Raw genomic sequence first — 23,161 nt, forward strand, 5'->3', positions numbered from 1 at the left:
TGGCACATTCATTGTTTTGTGATTTGGTTAAAGATCAAGTTCCATCAGATGTTGCAAAGAGTTTGGATATGGACATAACACAAGATGAGATCATGGATGTCCTCTTGCATTTTCCCAAAGACGAGTCCAGGGTGGGAGAGTATCACCAATGAGTTTTGTGAGACATATGCCACCCGGCTACACCTTTGACAACCTTATGCCAACAAATTTGGACAACTATATATATGCTGCCCTCTTGGACGGAGGGTCTGATTAAACTAATTGCTAAACTGCCATCAACCTCGGCCTTGAAGCATTGGCGACCAATCTTGTTGATGTTTAAAGAGAGAGGAAGAGACAAATAAGAATGGTAGCCATGAACAGAGAGCAGTGTACTCTCTCTTCTTCCATTATTTATTCATTGTGTAACACAAAAGATTCCAAGTCACACATACTGTGTATGCAAGTCGGTCACTAATTGACCAGACACCTCTAACCTGAGTCTAATTGACTCATTATTATGCCACACGAGTGGTAATAGCTAGCTACAATTGTACTCAATAGAGTCAGTGTCAATACCACTGATAAGCTTGATTCTCAACACTCCCCCTCAAGCTCAAGTCAATTGTTGTAATCCAAGTAGCTCCTTGAAGGAAACAAACTTATCTCTACCAAGTGATTTGGTAAAGATGTCAGCTACTTGGTCTTGAGTTTTCATATGAAGCAAATCTATATTTCCTACAAGTATCATTTGTATTGTTCAATAAAACAACCATCTCTATTAAATTTGACTTGTAGATTTTGCTTTTCCCTTTGTCCAACATACAATAAATTTTTAGTGATAGACGGTACATGCTACACATCATATATACACTTTTTCTTCCCATCATGCATGACTAGCAGTACAACACCTATATGCTTGATGTCATGCTGCATATCAGTCTCTAGTCATCTCAATCAAACCATTCTCCATGCGTAGTCATATGATTTGAGGCACGTGAGTCAGTGTACCACTTTTTATCAGCCTTGCCTTGCTTAGGCGTACCTTTCGATACAGGTGTCATAGCAAATAGTCTATTTGACTGATCATTAGTAGCATTGTTGGAGGATGCATAGTTACCATGCAGTCTAGGCTTTTGCTTTCATGTCAGTCTACTTTTTATGACAATCTTTTGCTATATGTCCATACCTGCCATAGTAATGACAGTCTTTGTCTCTATTCAACTGATCATGAGACTGCCAAGAACCACCTCTACCTCTAGGTGATCTCCCCTTCCCTCGAAAGAATCCTGAATCCTGATTCTCCTTGACCTTGTGCATTTTGATTCTTCCAAGCATTTTGTTGCTACCGTCCATAAGCATTTTGAGTGTCACCACAACCTCGAGAGGCTCCACAAGCCCTGCTACCTCTAGCGCTTTGACTAGAGTAAAATACTCTTATCTTTACTCTGAGAGGTACTTGATTTGTATTCACACCAAGTTCGACTTCTTCATGTAGTAGCAATGCAAGTAACTCATCCCAATCAGGGGAGTTTTCATACAGAAATCGATATGTCAAAGGCTTTGTATTCCTTACCCAAGCCATTCAAAGTAACTGAAATCATGTCATTATCCTCGACCTTCGACTCAATAGAAGCAAGCTGATCTACAATGGTTTTAATTTCCGTGGTATAAGCCTATATGCTTTTTCCATTTCTTGACATGTTATTGAATTGCTACTTTAATTGAATTTTCCATGCATGAGTGACATTGTCATAGTTTTTCATAAGAATCTCCTATGCATCCCTTGGAGTCCGATAGATAGTGATTTGCATGGCCACAACATCTGATTTGCATAAGGTAGGATTTCTATTGGGCAATCTTGGTTCAGCTTCATCTCCAGTAGATAAATTCCAATAACCTCTTCCAATTAGGAAGTTCTGCAATGTGAACTTCCATAGAGCAAAGTTCTTATTGTTAAGCTTCTCCCCCACAATCTCAATGGTATTATCAATTCCTATTGCATTAGCCATAATGCTACCAATTCAAGACAATGAATGTCTTTTCAGCTAGGCAACAATAGTGCTTTTAAATAGTCTCTGCAACCCTGTTACAATTTACTAGCTATAGCTGCAAATATCATTAATTGCTCAAGACATAAATCAAGTGTATTTACCACAATCAGTGCTAGTGTAACCAAGCTCCAAGATAGAAAATGCAGCTTAGATCTGTAGCTTAAGAACTCCCATAAATATCTTCATACATGTACATAACACCCAAAGATTCAATAAATATTCTAGGAGTACTCGATGGGTATCAAACTGCTTTATGGATAACCTGTCCAGGTGAGTGCAAGCCGTAAATTGTATTACAGCAGCAAAATGACAGTTAAACTGAGCTCAACACAAGCCCAAATCAGCTCAAAAACATCTCAAGACATCACCACAACATCACAGCATCAAAACATGCCCATACAAGCACCAATAGATACATAGAACCCATGCAAACATGAAGGACATCCTCGGGTAAGTTACTATATGTATATCCTCTACATCACGTGCATTCAAGGCCTATTTATAAATGTCTTTATTTGTGAATTTTTCTTGAATAAAACATAACCCGTTTAGATTTAATTTGTAAATAATCCCTTTATATTACACCTTTCTATATGTAAAGTATAAAAATGATATTTTAAAGAAACCTTATTTTAAACTCACATGATACACACATATATTCATTAGTAATTTACCTGAGAGGAGATCCTTGCCAAGAACAGTAACCAACATAAGGGTTGCCATAACTAGCAGTAAACCAGCTCTAAACTAAGAAAACAATGCTCAAGGCATCAGACATCGCAATATGGAAGCATCAAAGCATGTAAAGAATAAACCTGCAGTCATTGTCAAATATAAATCAATGTCTTCAGCCCTCAACTAGTGAGGTACATCAGCAAAATATCACCTAGGAGCTCCAATACATCAATGTTTACCATCCATAAGCATTCTTAAGTAGTTTTCAAACATTTTATTGACATCTCAAGCCAAAAAGAGAGTGCTGGCCATTGTAGTAAACAGCCAGTTTGCACAGGCCTGTGTTGAATATCTCAAAATCTATGCGGAATTCGGAAAATTTTTCTTTTGCAAAGTTATAGGCTAGGTTGAAACCGCTAGGGATCGTGAGCCATTTCTCCAAAATCCATTTGTGTAGCAAGATATGGCTTCTACAAAAAAACGGGCTCTTGTAGGGTTTCTCATAGACTGAAGGTTCATAGATTGAAGGCCAAGTCCAGCTCCACAACTCTGGCTCCCATGAAGCCGAGCTTTGATACCATATTTAAAGAGACGGTAAGAGAGAGACAAGAATGAGAGCCATGAACAAAGAGCAGTGTACTCTCTCTTCTTTCATTATTCATTCATTGTGTAACACATAAAAGATTCCAAGTCTAAGTCACACATATAGTGTATGGAAGTATGTCACTAACTGACCAAACACATCTAACCTTTCAGTTAAGTTTGCTGACTGACTCATTATTTTGCCACACATGACTGGTAACAACTAGCTACAATTGTACTCAGTAGAATCGGTGTCAATACCACTGATAAGCTTGATTCTCAATTGTTGATGGGATGTGTGTATAAGATCTTTACCAAAGTCTTGGCTAACAGATTGTATGAATATCTTTTGGACATGATTCACCTTGCCCAATATGGATTTATGAAAGGGCACAATATTTTGCACAATATCTTGAATGTCCAAATGGAAATAGATTATGCTCGATATCTTGAATGTCCAAATGGGAATAGATTATGCTCGATAGGAGACTTTTTTGGATCCTTCGTTGATATCATGACTTACGAGTTTAGATTTTGGTGGTATTGGAGAAGAATAGGCAGCCCTTTCCTACCCTTGATTCTCATCGTTCTTGGTAGGATTGGGATCTTGCGGGCCAGCTCGATCTTGAAAAGGGTTCAGCTAATTAGGTGTATAATCTTATGATCAAAAATCATCATTGGTTCGTCATTGAAGCCAATGTTGTTTCAAGCCTGCACAAATCTAAGGCTTGGTGGAGAATGATTGTGATGGAAGGCTGGCTAAACAAGACTCCAAACAAGACTTTGTTCAAATGTAAGGTCTTTCCTTGGAGAGTGCTGATTGGTAGACTTCCCCTTGGCTTGGCTCTTTTGAAACGCCGAATCTTGACGGCAATTGTTTTTTTTCTTTAAAACACTACGAGTCTGGAATCCTCTCATCACAGGTTTATTTCATGCTCTTTAGCCACAAAAATCTAGTCCCTCCTATTTGATATTTGGAGAGTTGTGGTTGGGCCGTCTTTGTGTCCCTTTGATTGGGTCTTCGCAAGGGAAAAATATCCTACTTTGGTGCAACGACATATAAATATATTGTTCCAATTTCTCAGATTTGGGGTTGTTGGCACAACTAGATGGCTTGGAATGTGTTTGTTTTCGACTCAGCCTCTAGTATCCAATGACATATCGCTAGGCTCAAGGGTCCTCTACATTGGCAATCAGATCTCATTCAACATGGCAGCCTTCTTCCTAGGGAGGAGTTGGGTCTGTGGCATATGGCAAATTCTTTTGTTTCCTTGCCATCTCTTTTGTATTCCTCATGTGATTTGATATACTATAACTACTCATTACACACACACAAACACACACACACACACACACAAAGTTTATGTTTTTTGTTATTTTTCCAGCTTTCAAAGAAAAACAAAGAGCTTGTAGAGTTGGGTAAAAAAACAACACATGTTGTGCATGTACTTTCTCATTCACAAGAGAAGCTTCATTTTGCTGAGCGAAAAATCAAGGTACATTATTAGTTACATTTATCATCTTTTGCAAAATTGTTGGAACATGTACAACCCACATTCATACACATAGAAGGTATCGATAAATCTTGTTACATAAGAGAATTGATGAGGATACAAGATTATTATAGTTCATTTACATTATTTAGGGCAAAATAAGAGCACCTTCATACATGTGCACTATTGTGGTGTGATAGGGAAAATTAAGATGTTTAGCCAAATTCAAGCACAATTGTTTTTTTTTTTTCAAAGAGGAGAAAATTCTTGATGACACGTTTGAGAAAAACCTCTTGTGATGTAAAGTAATACATGGGAAGACTTGTAGAGAGAAAGCGAATTCAATCATAAATACAATGGTTGTGTGAACAATGAATGACTAATCTAGAGGGCTATAGTGCTTGACCGTGTGAAGAGGTAGGTGAAAGCAGGTGCTGGAATCCCATGTCTGCATGAAAACATCTCTCCTTCTCATCCATTCAGAACCACCCTAGAGCCTCTCCCATCTCCGACGGAGAGAGTGGATGACCTCTATCTAGATTCAAGAGTCTTTGTGGTGGAAACATCTTAAAGATCAATAGCTTAGCTACACCTTGCATTCTAAATGAACTAAGCAATGATACTTGCAATCAGCTTTCCTCTATAACAATGCTTGCATGTCCACAATGCTTGAGAGTAATATGGTGTGTGGATCCTGCTCAAATGATGACCAATTATAAACAAGTGGGACAAATGAGAGGAGGTGATTGCCTTGAAAATCCTCGTATCTACATGTTTTGTCTCTATTTGTGACCCAAGCTACTAATCCCCCATCATGCCCCCCCCCACCCCACAACCAAAATAAATAAAAAACCAAAAGAGACTATTGTAGTCTTTTTTGTGCTATGAAAGACCACCTTGAGGCCTCTCCTCCACACCTCTTGAGCTCTGAGACATAGATAGTGCCTTTTAGTCTTATCTAACCCTCCACATCTTGCCCATGACACTATTGCCCTGTCACAATTGGCCGTGTCACAATTGAGTTGTTGCTAGTGGCCTAACTCCTTTGAGCTACTAGCCATAGAAAGGGAGGGAACTTTGTTGGCTTGAAGTTGTTAGCTAGCCTTCTCCAAAAGTTTGCTCAGAGGGGATCCAAGATACCCTCTTTGTACCAATGATGAGTACCATTGCTCTAATCTCACCCCATCTATGTCCTCCTCCCTAGCCTAGTGGTATGGCCATAGCAACATGGGATGGCCATTTTGTATATTCTTGTCCCAATCTCTACCCATATCCTCCTAGTCTCATCCCCATGTTAGAGTCCAATCTCATGGTGATAGGGGATGAAAATTCAGGTTTTTGTCCAGAACTAGTCTTTGGAAGCCCAAAGGGCAATAAACCACATTTTAGCAAACACTTAATTCAGCTTAATAGTAAATTCAACAAGAAAAATTCACACACAATTGGAGCTAGAGTGCTCTTGAACCCCACATTGACACTTGTTGGCCTCAAAGCTTGGGGCTCCTTTTGGTATTTCTTTAGATTACTAAAATTGGTTACAAATGGCTGTATTTTAGTGATTTCTCACGACATAAATGATCCATGGGTATACAATGGCCTTGGCACCTTCACTGTTGGCCTCCAACCAGCCGTAGAGTGTTCAAAACTGTGAATGAACTCTTCAGCTTGCCAAACTCTAAAAATGAAAGCAAGCCTTTGAACGTAATTTTGTAGAGGATTTGCTTAGATAACTCCCCTACATACTCCCCATGCAGTTCCATGTTTTTCCTCTCACAAACAGGGATTTTCTTGTCATGAAACTATGAGAATGATATTTTCTTTGTGACAAAATTACCTAGAAAGTGCACTAGGGCTGAGATCTCAAAGAAGAAGAAAGGATCTCAGCCCATAGTGCTGTTATAACCTGTATTTTTGTTATTTAGCTCAAAAATAGCAGCATATCTTGCTATATATGGAGTTATGAGGCCGCCCAATGGAATCCCCTATGAAGAAAACTGCTAGGGTTTTCATTGAGGACACACAGAATGTACAACCTTGACAAAAACACAAAGAGATAGACATAGACACAGAGGAAAAAAACTCAAACCCTAAATGCAAAACTCAAAACTCAGACACAGAAACTCAAACACAAACAGAAGAAGGCAGAGAGAGAACACAACTCTGAAGTGAATGAATGCTGTAAATGAATGTAAGAGTATACAGTGTGCTCAAGGGCAAAGCAATGTCAAAGTGTGACATCCACCGGAGACGGATCCCAAGTCTATGACCACCAATCGGAGTGTAGGAGTGTTGAATAGTGAATGGCAACAGGCTGGTCACCAAAACGCAGCAAACTGGAGACTGGAAACTGGTAAACGCAACAGTGTACCACCGATCGGAGGCTGGATGTAAACAACAGGCTGAAACAGCGTCTGATGTGGCTGGCGATGATTGGATGATCAGATCGCAGCAGATGATGATGTCACTAGCAGCTGATGTCAGCATGGATGAAGGCGCCAATAGCAGCAGCAAACACGAATGGAGTGGCAGCAGTCTCGAGGGCTGGACAACCACGTGGGAGGAGGCTGATGGGTGGCTGAAATGTGCACGTGGAGTGAGAAACCTACACAGACAGAATTAGTCTGAATCGGGGCAGCCTGTCTATTTATAGATATGGAAGGGCACCCCAAAAATTAGGGTTTCCACTGAACTCTCTCGAACCGCTCCCCGTTTTAGGGTTTTACTCTAAAAGAGCATTTTTTAGTGTGTTTTGAGGCTATGTAAGAGGCTAATCAACAAGTAATGCATATTTTAGCTCAATAGCCTTATTTAAAGAAGAGAGGGTTGGTTGCCTCTTCTTCGGGAGGGAAAACCACCAGTGGCAAGGACTCGCAAGATGCGAAGGCAAGCCAATCAAAGGGTGACTCCTCTTTCTCAAACAGAACCAAAGAATCTAGACCTATTTGGTAGCAACTCCGTAAGAAAAACCGATTTTGCACACACTATAAGAGAGCAGGCCATGTGGACGAGGAGTGTCATTCCAAGGCCCAAGGTCTTTCACCTAAAAAGCCTTTGTAGACCGCTGCAACTGCACAGTCCAATGGGACTACGCCTTTCGCTCCTGGTTCATCTGCTCCTTCAGCACCCATCGTTGCTACTGGACATGTGGCTTGAGTACGGCCTCAGCAACCCATCTCTTTCACTAGCCCCTAAGGGGTTGACTGGTTGGTCTACAGGTTCCGATCCCGTTGCACTTCATGCATTCATCTCACCTTCCTCTCCACCTCATCAGGCGTTCCCTTGGTAGAGCCCTGCTATTGGACATATGCGATGGTAGCCACCTTCTTCGACTCGCATGCCTCTAGGTCCTTTCTGATACCCTAGGTTAGTCTAGCATTCATTTTTCGCACTCTTAGAGTCGGGCCTATAGGATTCATTATCCTTAGTTTTTCCATTTTTTTGTCTTCCGCTGCATTTACTCACACACATAGACATTCATTGCATTTATTTTGAGTTAGATTTTCTTTCTGTTTTGTTTTGCTTTGGAGCATCTCACCACTAATCTCTGTATTTGTAGATTCTCATCTCTTTTGCAGGGTTTTGTCTTTCAGTGTAGGGCTAACTTGTAGATTGCTTTGGTCCTATCTGGGCTAGAGATGTCGGGATGTGCACCGTTCCTTTCATGGTTTCATCATCCTAGGAGTCCTTGCTTTTCTTCCAGTATGGCGGTTTCCCCTCCCGAGGCGGATCATGCAGCATCTCTCTCAATGCTATCATGGCGGTGACTTCTACGTTGCTCTTCTAGCAGGATGCTTCATCCACTTCATCTTCTTTCATTCCTTATGGTTCTCGACACTTTATGAAGACCGATATCAGGCTTCTCTTCCTTCTTCGACATCTACATCCAGGTTGAGAGTGGGTTCCTACCCTTCTTGATATTCTACAGGCTTCAGGACTTTGTCTTCGACATCGGCTTCTTCCCCTTGTTGTACCTTACCCTTTGCATTGCATGATTTCATCAACTTTGTACTAGGGCGCTTGGGCAAGTGAATAATTTTTCCATGAGTGACACTGTCCAAGTGGCACTTACTGCATGAGCATTCTTCAGCATGTAGCATACTTTGCATCTCATTGTGCAGAGCACCCCTTGAGCGGATCCTAAGCTGTTTCCACCGGCGGTTGTTGTTACCACACCACCATCCTCCATCACATGGATACCTCATCACCTATTTTTCCTCATCATCGACACCCTGAGTGGATAGGTTAGCTTGTTCTGTTTTGTGATGTGTTGAGTGTACCCTCCCTACTCACGTCTTCTGGGTCACCATTACTCAATCAGCTACATCCCATAAAATTTCCCTCACTTATTCACAAAAAAAAAAAGTTCCATGTAGTTCCATCCGCCTTTGTAAGGCTTGGTAGGCCACTGGGTAGTCGACGTACACCCTTTGTCCGATGCCCTATCTTCTCTAGGGTGACTACTTGGATTCCCTTGGTAAGATAACCATCGCCTTTGTAGTCTTGGTAGGCCACTGGGTAGCCAACGTGCACCCTTTGTCCGATGCCCTGGCTGCTTTGGGATGGAGAAGGAAAAGGTGCTAGGAGTGGAGATGGAAGATCCAACCCCTAGGGTGTGTGATGCAGATGTGGAGTATAATCCAAGGTTTTGGAAAGATGATGAGAGGTGTGATATAGAAGAGGGTGGGATGGGAGGTAAGTGAGAAGTGTGTGTGATATGCTCAAATGAAACAGAAGCTATAGATGCACCTAAATTTCGTCTGCTTCGTGAGCCCCCTCTATTGAAGTTCACATACGCAAAGCCATCCGGATATTGTATCTCAAAAGAAGAAACAAACGAGGGTTTTGATTCATGCAACACAAAAGAATTGTACAAACCTGACATTGGACGATGAAGATGGATCACAAGATGTTCCAAATGCCGTATGTCCTCCATGATCAGAGAGGTGGCCAGCCTCACCAACCGGTCCGAATGTGGTAGCAAAACTGGTAGAAGGGGTGTAAACATCACCGTACTTATTGCGATAGTACTCCTCAAAGTCCTCCTCTGTCATATTAGTGAAATTTGGAATAGGAGTAAAAGAAGGTGAAGGTGGAGTGTTGTCCTCCTCATCGAGTCCATAATGCTGTCTCAGGGCCTCCAATGATGGAGAAGCCCGATAAGACATCATAGGAACTGGAGAAGAAGATGTCTGGGACATTGTGATTCGGTTACGAGTCGTATTGTGTGCCTCGCACAAAGACTAGCTCTCCACAATATTCGCAGGATACTCTTTACAGGAGCACTAGCTTTGATACCATGTGAAGAAAACTGCTAGGGTTTGCACTGAGGACACACAGAGTGTATGACCACGACAGAAACACAAAGAGATAGACACAAACATAGAGGGCCAAACTCAAACCCTAAATGCAAAACTCAAAACTCAAACACAAACAGAAAAAGGGAGAGAGAAAACACAACTCTGAAGTGAATGAATGTTGTAAATGAATGTAGAGTGTACAGTGTGCTCAAGGGCAGAGCAATGTCGGAGTGTAACGTCCAGCGGAGACGGATCCCAAGTTTCTGACCACCAGTCGGAGTGTAAGAGTGGTAAATAGTGAATGGCAGCAGGCTGGTCACCAAAACGCAACAGTCTAGACGTTGGAAACTGGTAAATGCAGCAATGTTCCACCAATCAGAGGCTGGAAACTGTGCACAGGCTACTATAAACAACAGGCTGAAAGAGTGTCTAATGTGGCTCTGGCGATGACTGGATGATCGGATCGCAGCAGATGATGATGTTGCCAGTAACTGACGTCAGCATGGATGAAGGCACCAATAGCAGCAGCAAACACGGATGGAGTGGCAGCAGTCTCGAGGGCTGGACAACCACGTGGGAGGAGGCTGATGGGTGGCTGAAATTTGCACGTGGAGTGAGAACCTGCACAAACGGAATTAGGCTGAATGGGGGCAGCCTGTCTATTTATAGATGTGGAAGGGCGCCCCAAAAACTAGGGTTTCCATTGAACTCTCTCGAACCGCTTCCCATTTTAGGGTTTTACTCTAAAATAGCATTTTTTTTATTGTGTTTTGGGGCTGTTTAAGAGGCTAATCAGCAAGTAATGCATGTTTTAGCTCAACCCCATGCCTACTGTTGGCGATTGTTCTCTACAACCTATTGTTGGCGACTATCCTCTGCAACCTAGTGGATCAACTAGTCTGTTGGCTGCTATTCTCTACAATCCGATAGCTCCACCATACTGTTGTACCCTGCGTTTAACAGCTAGTGGCTCCTCCTTGACTGCTGGCAGCTCATCCCCAACTGCTGCAAGTTGCATTTGCAATTGGCAGCTCCTCACATTGGTAGCTCACTTCCAACCCTTCCATTGCCCTCCTAGTCCTTGAGGCAAACATTGCAGTTCATGGTTCATGGCTGACCTCTTCCTTCTTTAGCAAGGCATATTGGTACCCATGGTTTCTTTACCATTAGATGACCAGACTACTGGGTGCTCCTATTGTGGCATCACCGGACATACCATCGATGCTTGCCGACTTCAACCTTGCTCCCCACCTCCCCAAAGTATATGTGTCTTCCACCAGGCACTGCTTGTGTCATCTCTCCTTTTTGGGCCACAGAGATCATTTTGCATCGGCCATTAGAGTACTATGCTCTTAAGGTAATAAGATGCATCCAATCCGCACTAACTTCTTTCAAGCACATGGAGGATCGATTGGTGCTACGACCTCCTGGAGATCGTCGCAATGCCAGCGTCAATCTTCTTCCACCTATTTTTAGATACAGTGGCTAACATGGCTTGCAATTCTGCAGTCCACTCCATCGAGAGACCGTGATTGTTTGATATCTTCGAGAGACAGTGGCTGCTGGACTCCTTTTTTTTCTTGGGCTTTTCGGTCCTCTCCATTGAGAAGCAACGATTGTCGCCCACTCATTGCTCAGTCTGAGCCCCACCCTTCACCCTCGCCTACTCAGGTTCAAGAGGCCACCTCTGAGAGTTCTTCACCACCCCAAATACCTTCTTCAGCACGATCAGCGGCACTTCCTTCATCCGCAGATATTTCGGAGTTCGTGATCCATAAGTTTTTGGATTCCCTATCTACCTCAAAGGGGGATGATCTTTCTTTGCCCTCCGAGGAGGCATCTACATCTACAACGACTTCAGAGGGGACTCCTATTCCTCTAGTTTTAAAGGGGGTTCCCACTCCCCACTCAATCCTTCGCACACCGGCAGAGGCCTTTTATCTTCTTCTACCCTTGGATGGGGTGGCTTCCTTCTAGCGGTCATCTCACCTACCCAGGATCTACCTAGATCGGGGCCTTGGAGGTTCAGCCGTGACTTGGTGACAAGGCCTTCGTATTCCTTCTTGAATGGATACACAGAGCTAGTAGCTTCTCTCTCGAGGTTGAGTTCGGGTTCTCCAGTTCACTTTGTCTAATATTCTTTATTGTAGGTTATCTTTCAGGTGAAAATCTTGGATCTTAGGGATCCTCTACATCTTCTTTCTCCTCTTCTTTTTGCCTTGGTCACTTGGTCAGCATGGAGCCAACTCCCGAGATTGAGTATGGGCATATCCTTATGGTTCTCGGCACCACACAATGTCCGACATTCCTCCTCTGCATTGCATGTTTTCATCATCTTTGTACTAGGGCGCTTAGGCAATTGAACAATTTCCCCACGAGGGACACTGTCCAAGTAGCACCTGCTGCGTGAGCATTCTTCAACATGTAGCATTCCATCTCCACCTCACTCTTCTCTTCTTCTCCTTTTTGGGCTTGAGAGGGGGTATTGAGAAACCCTTCACCCACAGTTTGCGTTTTTGCATTTCTGCGTTTTGCGTTTAGGATTTGAAGCCCCAAAAAGGGCCGCCATCCTAGACTGACAGTGCCTATTTATAGGCCACTCTCTCACTCATTCTTCACGGCTGATTCATTTAGTCCATCACCTCTTCTCTCTAGCCTCTCCATTGCCCTCACACCCCTTCGGGAGGATATTGTGGTTCGTGGTTCATGGCTATCTTCATCATCTTCCTTCCGCTACGGTACCCTTATTCCCTTGTATCACATTCACTCCACGATTCAGATCTTCATCACTTAATTCATCAAAGTTTCTTCTCTCTTCTCTTCTCTTCTCCATGTTTGTTGAGTTCACTTCGTGTTTCTCCCCGCAAACCCTACTGTCTCGCTGGTACATCATCTTTTGACATGTTCAAGTGGCACCTACTACATGAGCATTCTTCAACATGCAGCATTTCGTCTTCACCTTACTCTTCTCTTGTTTTCCTTTTCGGACTTGAGAGAGAGTGTTGAGAAATCCTTCACCCGCAATTTTGCGTTTTGCGTTTTGCATTATTAGGGTTTCACATTTTGCGTTTAGGGTTTCACAATGGATAGTCCCAACAAGGGACTGGGCGCCCACAGTGTGGCACCACCCTAGATAGCTGACGCCCTCCCTTCAGGTGCCACCCTGGACAGTCTCTTGCCTATTTATAGGCTGCTTCTATCACTCATTTGATGTGGCTGATTCTTTCAGTCCATCTCTTCTCTCCAGCCTCTCCATTGCCCTTACACCCCTTCAGGAGGACATTGCGGTTCGTGGTTCATAACTGTCTTCATCATCTTCCTTGTGCTACGGCACCCTTGTTTCCTTGCATCACATTCACTCCATGATTCAGATCTTCATCATTTCATTCATCAGAGTTTCTTTTCTCTTCTCTTCTCTTCTCAGTGTTTACCGAGTTCACTCCATGTTCCTCCCCACAAACCCTACTGTCTCACTGGTACGTCATCTTTTGACATGGCCATGTACCACATGGCTTGCATACTTGTCGAGCATATGCTCTTGTGTCAAATCCTTCACTGTCAATGCAATGGTCACTATACCAAGAGCTTGGGATACTAGAATTAAAGTTCATTTTAATTAAAAATCTTCATGAAGTTTAATCAAATCATTAAGTTCATTTCTCATTTTGGTGGCATACCCCCCTCTTGAAACATTGCAAGCAACCCTAATTGCATGCACTTAAGATCCAATATGGCATACTAAATGACCAATACATGTTTTTCAACAACCAAGCATACTACCATTATTGCGTGTATTGTCATTGTACAGTTGTTCATACATGTTTCAAAGTAACCAAGCACATTGTTGTTACTCCATGTACTAACAATTTATAATTATTCATACGTGTTTCAATGTAACAAAGCAGGCTACTATTCCACCATGTTCTAGCAATGTACACTTTTTTGAAAATATGGTAGTTACTTTACTAGTATACAACCAATCACACATGTACAAATCCATGGCTATGAAAATGGTACTGATTGCACTAGTAAATAACCAAACATAATTGTAGAAACACAAGTGTCTAGTAGGCTGATCATAGAAGTATCTGTATAGAATCTAAAAGATCTCTAAACAGCCTCTAGATATGTGAGAATATCTTTAGCAGGGAAGTAGAAGCACCACCCTCCTCTTAAGCATCATGCAATGCTCCATAGCTATGCCCCACTGAGCCTGACTAAGTTGGGTGGTTCCAACTGAAAAGCATCAAAGTAGAGTTGTATCAAATGCTAAGTTCCTTAAACAAAGTAGTCAAATGCATCTGATGTTCTGCCTCATTCTTGAAAAGACTAGCATTGCCCCACGATAGTTCCCCTGAACACCTAACATAGGTGGTTGAAAACCAGCTACATTTTGCATGCCGAAATTGCTGGGTGCAGTGGCATCCATAGCCTAAAACATTGTTCCACCCCCAAAATAACCTAGATGCATAGATGGTGGAGCAATTTTTTGCTATCCATGAGGGATATGCTGCACAGCATTCCCTAATGGATGATCATGCTACTGAACTGGAGTTCCTTGCACATTCAACATTACACGTGTCAGTGTATGCAATACGTTTGACCCAAAAGTTTGCCCATGAGCCTCACTTGGCTGTTTAGAATGTGAAGCAACCCTTTTCCCTTTAACATCAAGAACTGACTGCATAAATTCAGCAAATTGAGGTTGCTGAATTAATTGTTGCAAGTTCATAATGTCACTTGCTAACTATGCCATAAACATTGCATTTGCTTCTTGAGCACCTTGGACTTGTGGAATTACATGTGATTGAGTTGCATGTTCATCGATCACATTTGTTGCTCATTGTCCGAAAGCATTTTCAACATTTGGAGACTCAAAACCATGTGTTGAGTGCCTTTCAAGACGGGATTCTTGTTCGTTACTCCTACTACCACTGTGTGTGACATCTTTTATTGTTTGCCTGTTGCTGTACACTGCTTTCAATGAGCATAAACCTTGTTGTAACTGAATTACAGCAAACCCAAATGTATGTGTTGGCTCCTTGAGACGACCACAAGCTCACCTCCTTCAGAAAGTTGGTGATGTCTTGGAAATAGAACCATGAAAATGGCCTTTGGAAGCCCAAAGGGCAATAAACCACATTTTAGCAAGCACTTAATTCTGCTTAACAGTAAATTCAGCAAGAAAACTCTACGCACAATTGAAGCTAGAGTGTTCTTTCACCACACATTGATACTTGTTAGCCCCAAAGCTTGGCATCTCTTTCGGTATTCCTTTAGATTACTGACATATGCTTGATATCGGTTACAAATGGTTGTATTTTAGTGATTTCTCGTGACATGACCGATTCACAGGTGCATAATGGCCTTCCACACCTTTATTGTTGACCTTCCACCAGTTGTAAAGTGTTCAAAACTGTGAATGAACTCTTCAGCTTGTTAAACCGTAAAAATGACAGCAAGCATTTGAATCCGATTTTGCGGAGCATTTGCTAAGATAACTCTTCTGCATAGTCCCCATGTAGTCCCACGTTGTTTCCCTCACAAGCAAGGGGGGTTTCTTGCTATGAAATTGTAAGAATGTCTCTTTTTTCATGACGAAATTACCCAGAAAGTACAATAGGGTTCATATTTTGAAGAAGAAGAAGGGATCTCAGCCCATAGTGTTGTCATAACCAATATTTCTATTATTTAGCTCAAAAATAGCAACATATCTTGTTGTGTATGAAGTTACGAGTTTACCCAATGGAATTTCCATGCCAAGAGGAGAAAAATTGGTTGTTTTCCACACTCTATCTAAGATGTAGGCTCAATTTATGGTTGAAATTTACAATTTTTTGTAGCAAGAAAGAGAAGAGTGGCGATCTCCAAACTTAGGTTGCTCCAAATGAGAGAGAAGCAGCCCCAAATAGCTAAGATTAGCTTTCCAAATGAATAACCAGTTGTTCCTTAACCATATCACGTTTTTTATTAAGGGCTAATTAATAACTCACTCATTAATCACAAGTGAACTGCTCATTGGGCGAAACTTTAGCTCAGGACCTACTTAATAACTTAAATGCCCTAAGTGAGCTGCTTACTGGGTGAAACTTTCAACGTAAGTTAATTTTAAGGTGCAAACTTTGAATTTAAAGTTTCATGTTGCACCTTGTTCATTTAGTCTTGGCCATGTATCACATGGCCCGTATACTTATCCACCGCATGCTCCAATGTCAAATCCTTCACTATCAATGCAATGGTCACCATTCCATGAGCTAGGGATACTAGAATTAAAGGTCATTTTAATTAAAAATATTTGTGAAGTTTAATTAAACCATTAAGTTAATTTCTCATTGTGGTAACTCCGTTCTTGTTCCTGTTTCTGTTCTCGTTTCCATTTCCATTCCCAAAAAACCATCCCACGTTACTTTGGGTGTAGCTAAAGGAAGCTACATTGCTTGGTCTATCAAGGAACGGGTCTATCTAAACCCACTCTCCTGAATCCCACTGTAATCTTTTAAAGGGGCTACCTTTGATAGGCCCATTGTCTCCATCCATTAATCAAGCAATTGGATCAAGGTTGATGTATCATTTTCTCTCACAGTATGTCATTGTTCTGATTCTTTGTCTAGAGCAGCTTGTGAACTCTACGTGATCCAAGTTCTCTTTCTCAAATTGCCATCATGATCCACCATGCAAGTGAAAACCCTATCTCTACATGTTGCAAGAACCTCAGGTAGTGTGTCCTCTCTAGAGAAAAGATCTATCCAAGTTTGAGGTAGTTGTATCTGTTCTCCACTTCGGAGGAGCTCCCTTTGTCACTATGTATACCATATCTCTAGCACCTCTAAGACCTAGTAGTCTTTGTGTCATAATCTCTTGTGATAACTCTTGAAAAGAAAACCAGCCTTCCAATGACAGAAACTTGGATGGAGAATCTTCCCCAAGAAAGGCGAGTCCTCCATCCAAGGGTGTGACTAGACTTTGATCTTTAATAATTGTTAAAGAAAAAGAGGGTGCCTCCTCCTCTCTTCAATTGCGGTCAGTTGATAGGTGATGAAGACCAAATGAAAAGATCTATAGGCTTTGATGATGGCAGCTGTAAATCCAACCTCAATACTCCTCCCTAGGTCTCTAGTCTTGATATTCTAAAATATCCAATGAATGCTAGGTCTTGAACTCTTGAAATATCGGATGAATGCCATGGTCCTCCAAGTGCAGGCATAGTAGACTATAACCTCCATAACAATAGTTTCTTCCAAAAGGTCCCTCCCCTAACAATGACTTTTACCAATAAGTCTCTGCTTTGGCTATTTTGTTTCACTAATCTCAAAACCACCTTTGGATCTAGGCTCAATTATAAAATCCTAAGCCACCTTTGCCTTGGTTGAGCTCTTATCTCCTCTAGACCAAATAAAATTCATGATGAGGCACTTCACCTGGCCAATGCATGACCCAGAGAATGCCCAATGGGAAGTGATATATGCTAAGGTAATGTCAAGCTCCACATGGCAGCTCACTGCAGTCCCGTGGAGACCCCAAGTAATCCTCATGAGGTCTCTAGTTCGCCTTTCTAGTGTCACATACCCAAAAACATACAACTTGTGCCAATTGCTGAGAGTAACACTAGCTCAATTAAAAATCTCCATGGCTGCAGCAAAGGCTCTAAAGCTCCTCTCATCCCCATCTAAATATATTGCTACATCATCTACAAACTCCACATCAACGAGTTCCTCAAACTTAGGGATGGGCAATTGGATGTCTCTAATGCTAGTAGATCTATTTGACAAAGAGGAACTCATGGACTTTCAACAGATAAGAACAGATATCCTTGGCTCACTGATTTGTGAATGCTGAATCTCTCTCCTCTAGCCCTATTGACAAGGACCTAGCTATGAGATGAAGAATGTAGAGCTGTGATTCCATTGACTCATTGCTATGGAAATCCCATCCTCTGCATGATGCTCTCTAAGAACTACTCATTACACAATCATACACCTTGAAATCAAGAAGAAGCACAATGAGCTCATGGTTTGTGGAACAGGAAAGAGTGGTGAACTCCTAGAAGGTGGGATGTGGTCCAACGTACTGCACATAACACTCTCAAACAAAACTTGTTTGAGTGGGATGGATACATTGTTGCTTAGATATGTGTTTCTTACAAATAGGAAACATACAAAACATTTTGTCCTTATGAAAGACATTTTTTCAGACCCTGCTTTTTAGATTTTTGAAAACATATTATTGGGCCTTTACTTTGGATCTCCTGGTTTGTCAATTTGTAACCCTAACATCTGAATGTTTAATGGATGATGGGAGTCGACTTGATCATGACTAGTGATTTAGTGACATTAGTCATGGTCAATGGGTATGATACTCGTATAACTCATAAACCTTAAAAGTTATCGCCGGATGTTGTTAGGTTTTGTGCATTCACCCAGATGAACTCCTGCAGTAAATTTTGGTTTCAAAACCCTTAGATTTAGCTTCCTTCATAGTGTCAATCTCCACTATGGCAACATCCATCGTCTCAACTACTACCAATCTGCATCCTAGATGTCTTTCTTCCTCCCTTTGGAGTGCAGCCAATGATGCTCTAGCAGTCCTCTACTTCTATGGAAGGCCCTATCTCATCCTTGTGGTCTCCCCTTTGTAGGAGCTGATCTCTTGTAGGCTCTCTTCCAAGTCTCTAGCTACCTGTCCTATTGAGAGAGGTCTAGACCCCCAAATCTAAGTGGTTGACTCTTTGAGGTCCTTGACATGGTACATGTGGTCTAAAATCATGACACTAGAGTGGGTTTCTCTAACTCTCAACTCTGAAGTTGGAGCTTTTCCTCATTCTGGCTCAATTTCATCTCTAAAATTTGGACCTGTCAGCCATTCGCAGACCTTTGCCTTCAATTTGGGGATTCCTTCAACATTGGTGACATTGGGCACACATTTGGCATAATTTTCAGCAAATTCTTAGATCTGTCTGCATTAAGAATTTGGCTTTTTCTGATTTTGTATTTCTTATCTCCCAGATCATCTCCTCCAACATTGTCCTCACAACTTGTCATCCTCAGCCTGCAAAAATTTGGAGCCTTTGCTCTTGCTACCTTGCATTGGCTATTGTGCATAGTCTATAGAGGATGTCATTTTGGGGACTTTTGGAGATGATTTAGGCAAATCCAAGGCATTTGGATTTAAGAATCTGCTGCTGCAATTTCATTGAGGGGGCTTCAGCCATTTCATCAGCACTTTATTGGTCCACCCCAACCTCTAGTCATCATGCAAATTACTATTGATGATGGTTATTTAGTCTACAAGATACAGTGTGTGTCCCAAAAGATAGAGAAATTAGGCGCTACATACTCTTTGAACATGATACCCCTAGTGTGGGACACCTAGGAGTTAACAAGACTTGTAATCTTGTTAAGAGGCAGTTTTGTTAGACTAGAATGTATAAGGATGTCTTGGACTATGTAGTCAAATGTTACAAGTGTCGTGTTAAGAAAGTTGAAAGATTAAATCAGGAGGACTTGTCCACCCTTTAGGTATTCCTTTGCGGAAATGGGAGAGTATCTCGATGGATTCTATTATTGGATTAGTAATTACCTAGGATATAGAGGGGGCATGACATTGTGTCCGTAATTGTCGATAGCGTAACCAAATTGGCTAGGTGTATACCAACTTCATCTGACATTAAGACTCCAGAATTGGCTAGGTTATTTAGAGGAAATGTTATTTCTGATTGGCATAGGAAATTTGATAGTCATTTTTGGAGACAGCAGGTCATCCACAAACTGATGGGCAAACAAAAAGGGTTAACCATATCCTCAAGGATATGCTTCAAGCATATGTAAGTAAGAGGCAAACTAATTGGGGAAGAATACTTACCTATAGTAGAGTTTGCATATAACAATGCCAAGAACTCTTCCATTGGATATAGTCCATTCATGCTAATGTATGGATTTCAGCCTAGAGCTCCTTATGTAGTGGGACTGGAAAAGGACAAGGTCCATGCAGCTAGGATTTCTTTGAAGATCTGAATGAGATGTCAAGATTAGCTCAAAGCAGCATTAGGATGGCACAAGATAGAGTGAGAGCCTATGCTAACCCAAATAGAAGACCTCTTTCTTTTGAAGGAGAACAAGTCTTTCTTAGGGTGCCTGATCATTGTGAAACCATGAAAATGGGAACATGTCCAAAGTTATCACCAATGTATTGTGGTCCATTCACAATACTTAAGAAAATAGGACTATGGCACAAGATAAAGTGAGAGCCTCTGCTAACCCAAATAGAAGGCCTCTTTCTTTTGAAGGTGGAGAACAAGTGTTCCTCGTTGTGTGAGCATTCGGAAACCATGAAAATGGGACCTTGTCCAAAGCTATCACCAAGGTATTGTGGTCCATTCACAATACTTAAGAACATAGGGACTATGGCTTACAAGCTCCAACTTCCTGCCACTAGTAAGGTCCATTCAATATTTCATGTAAGCTTAGAAAGAAACGGGGGGACACTGATAATCTTGTCTCAGGAGATGTGATTACGGAACTCTTTGAAAGGCCATCAGTAACTCATGAGCCATATAGGATTTAGATGTTTGTCGTAGACAAACAAGGAATTATGTTTACTAGGAGTGTCTGGTTAACATGAAAGGATTGTCCTGTGAGAGGGTTTAACATGGGAGCAAGTGAGCACCTTACAAAGAAGGTTTCCTACTTTACAGTTATACCTTCCTAGTGATGTTTTCAAGGACGAAAACTGAGAGTTGCAATTGTCAGTGTACTATTTAACATATGTACAGGGTCCAAGGGACACAATTAGTTATGCATACACGTCTATTTTTGTGAACACCAGCTTGGACCATTGATTACAGGTTTTAAGCCAAGTAATGTGTGAACAAGGCTTGGGCAGGGTTATGTGGCAAGCATTAACTGTAGTTGCAATATAACACATTTACTAATGTTAAAAGAGTGGTGTGTTTGGCGGGGTGGTGAATCATGGCAGCTCTGCCCTCTTTGCAGAAATGCCTTGCTGCTTCGACTCTTCTCCAGATTTGATCAACTGAATCTTCTCTCTCTCCTTTCTTAATTGTGCACTCTTTAAAGTTTTCTGTCGCTGAAATGTGATTTTCTGTGCCGTCTTATCAGAAATCACCACCACCTTTTTCAGTAATCAACTACAAAGAAAGAGACTCAAATGAAGCCAACACAAGGGAGAAGTTGAGTAGACTAGAGGATCGGAGGTTGTAAATACTGTCCCCCTGGACTTCTCTGTTGTCAAGACTTAAGAGTCTGGGGGTCCTCAAGTTACCATTGACAATGGCAATGGTGTGGTGAATATTTAATGTTTTGATAGGTAGAGTCTAGAGTTTGGAAACTCAGAATTTCGGGTGTTCGTAGACATGTTGATCCGGAGGATAGATTGCTAGTTGTGCAGTACACAATTAATAGTTTGAACCCTTGATTTATATCAGCTCATAATATTTATAAGAGGTTTTACTGATTGGAAAATTTTTTGACAATGGAAGGGATGGATGGAGGGAGGGAAACAAACAGGTCTGTACCAATTTGAGTTATTCCCTGATTATCATCTAGACTATGCAAATAAAATTTAAATTATTATCATCTAGACTATGTAAACCTGGGTCTGTATGTATGCACGCTAGTGGGCTAGCCACTTGACCAACAATCACCAGAAAAAGAAGAAAGATCCATTCTCATTCCCTCAATATCAAGTAAGACCAAACAGAGTAAATGAAATCTTTGGCTTGGTCAGAAATGCATTCTCCAATGAAGTACATGAATGACTTAAATCTCAGAGGTCACAAGCCAGAAAATGTATTTTTTTGTTTTTTGCAGGATGATAAAAACGCTTTAGAATTACTTGAATCAGACCTAAACAGAGCACGTTTGGAGCTCCAACATATAAAAATTGCATGTGAGAGATTGTCCATAAAACGAGAAAGAATTCAGGTACGTATTCAACCCTTGCCATGGAATTACCCTGATGGTCCTACACAAACTTCTTGAAACATTGAAATTAGTTATGTGTAGGCTCTTGAAGCAGGGAAATTGGTTATGAGTTTAAATGACAAGGCATGTGCTGTCTTTTGCAGACAACAGTGAATGTGAGGACATTGCCTTTACTGGATGACATGGAGGCTTACAGGGATGAAGCCAAAGTTGCTGAAAAAGAGCTGAAAGATCTGAAGCATGAGTATGACACACTAGTAAAACACATAAAGAAAATGCAAGGTGCCATTCGACAAGACTCATCAACGTATGTGATTGGCTGTAAAGCCCCACAGCCTGCGGAACATAAGAGGCTAAGATGGGGAACAAGGGGGAATATGCATGCCAAACCAGTCTTTAGTAGGTGACTGGAAAGGTTGAAACGAGTCATATTTGAATAGAAAACCAGTCTTTAGTAGGTGACTGCAAAGGAAACCTGCTGAAATGTGACCACTTGGCTGTTATCTTGCAGATTCTAGAGCAGAAGACACATATATACACTTAATTGATCATGGTCAGAAGCATAGCATCGTTGTTTGTTTGTTTGTTTGTTTTTTGTGTTCTGCAGGCAAGCTTTGATAATCACAGAAGATTTTCCAGATGTGACTAACGAGTAGTTCAAGGGAATCTTCACCTTCTTTCCTATTGAATGAATTTGCCCATGTGGATTGTCCAACCACCAAGGACATCCTTGCAACTACTAAGCTATGATGTCTTTGTTCTTTTACAAGGGCACAAATCGTTTCCCACCTTCATGTCACGCCAATGATCGATTTTGGCATAGGTTCTAGCCTTGTGTGGTTGGATTTAGTATGTGCAATCACTAAAGAATCATTCGATCATTTCAAGACCCAATAAGAGCTAGGCTATACCCAAGTAAATTTTACTTGCACAAGTTTACATAGTTAAGTTTAATAGTGCATAGCTAATTGGTTTGACCACTCTAAACTCTATATCAAAATTTTCAGGGGTTTATGGAGTATCCTTCAAAATGGTGGTCTATGAACTTGGAGAAGTCCAAAGACTTACCAATCATTGATGGTGAAAATCATGTTCTCTCTTGAATACATTTTTCTCTCTCTAGCTCACCTCTCTCTCTCTCT

At 41.5% G+C, this 23,161-nt stretch overlaps 1 protein-coding gene across 3 annotated transcripts in view; it reads left to right on the forward strand.

The window, feature by feature from the left end:
- The window catches only part of LOC148031567 (uncharacterized), a 163,614-nt gene extending 140,799 nt beyond the window's left edge, over positions 1-22,815 (forward strand). For 2 of the 3 annotated variants that reach the window (XM_087685769.1, XM_087685770.1), the window contains 3 exons: positions 4,676-4,786; positions 21,906-22,019; positions 22,163-22,815. In XM_087685769.1, the coding sequence (XP_087541895.1) occupies positions 4,676-4,786; positions 21,906-22,019; positions 22,163-22,426 (489 nt within the window). In that variant the 3' untranslated portion in view covers positions 22,427-22,815. The remainder of the gene's footprint in view (positions 1-4,675; positions 4,787-21,905; positions 22,020-22,162) is intronic. The other variant, XM_087685771.1, reaches the window with a different exon arrangement.
- The last annotated feature ends 346 nt before the right edge of the window (positions 22,816-23,161 follow it).

Source organism: Lygodium microphyllum, chromosome 9 (assembly GCF_053477565.2).
Source record: "Lygodium microphyllum isolate KBCC chromosome 9, Lygodium_microphyllum_v1.1.10, whole genome shotgun sequence".
In the NCBI taxonomy this organism is placed as follows: domain Eukaryota; kingdom Viridiplantae; phylum Streptophyta; class Polypodiopsida; order Schizaeales; family Lygodiaceae; genus Lygodium; species Lygodium microphyllum.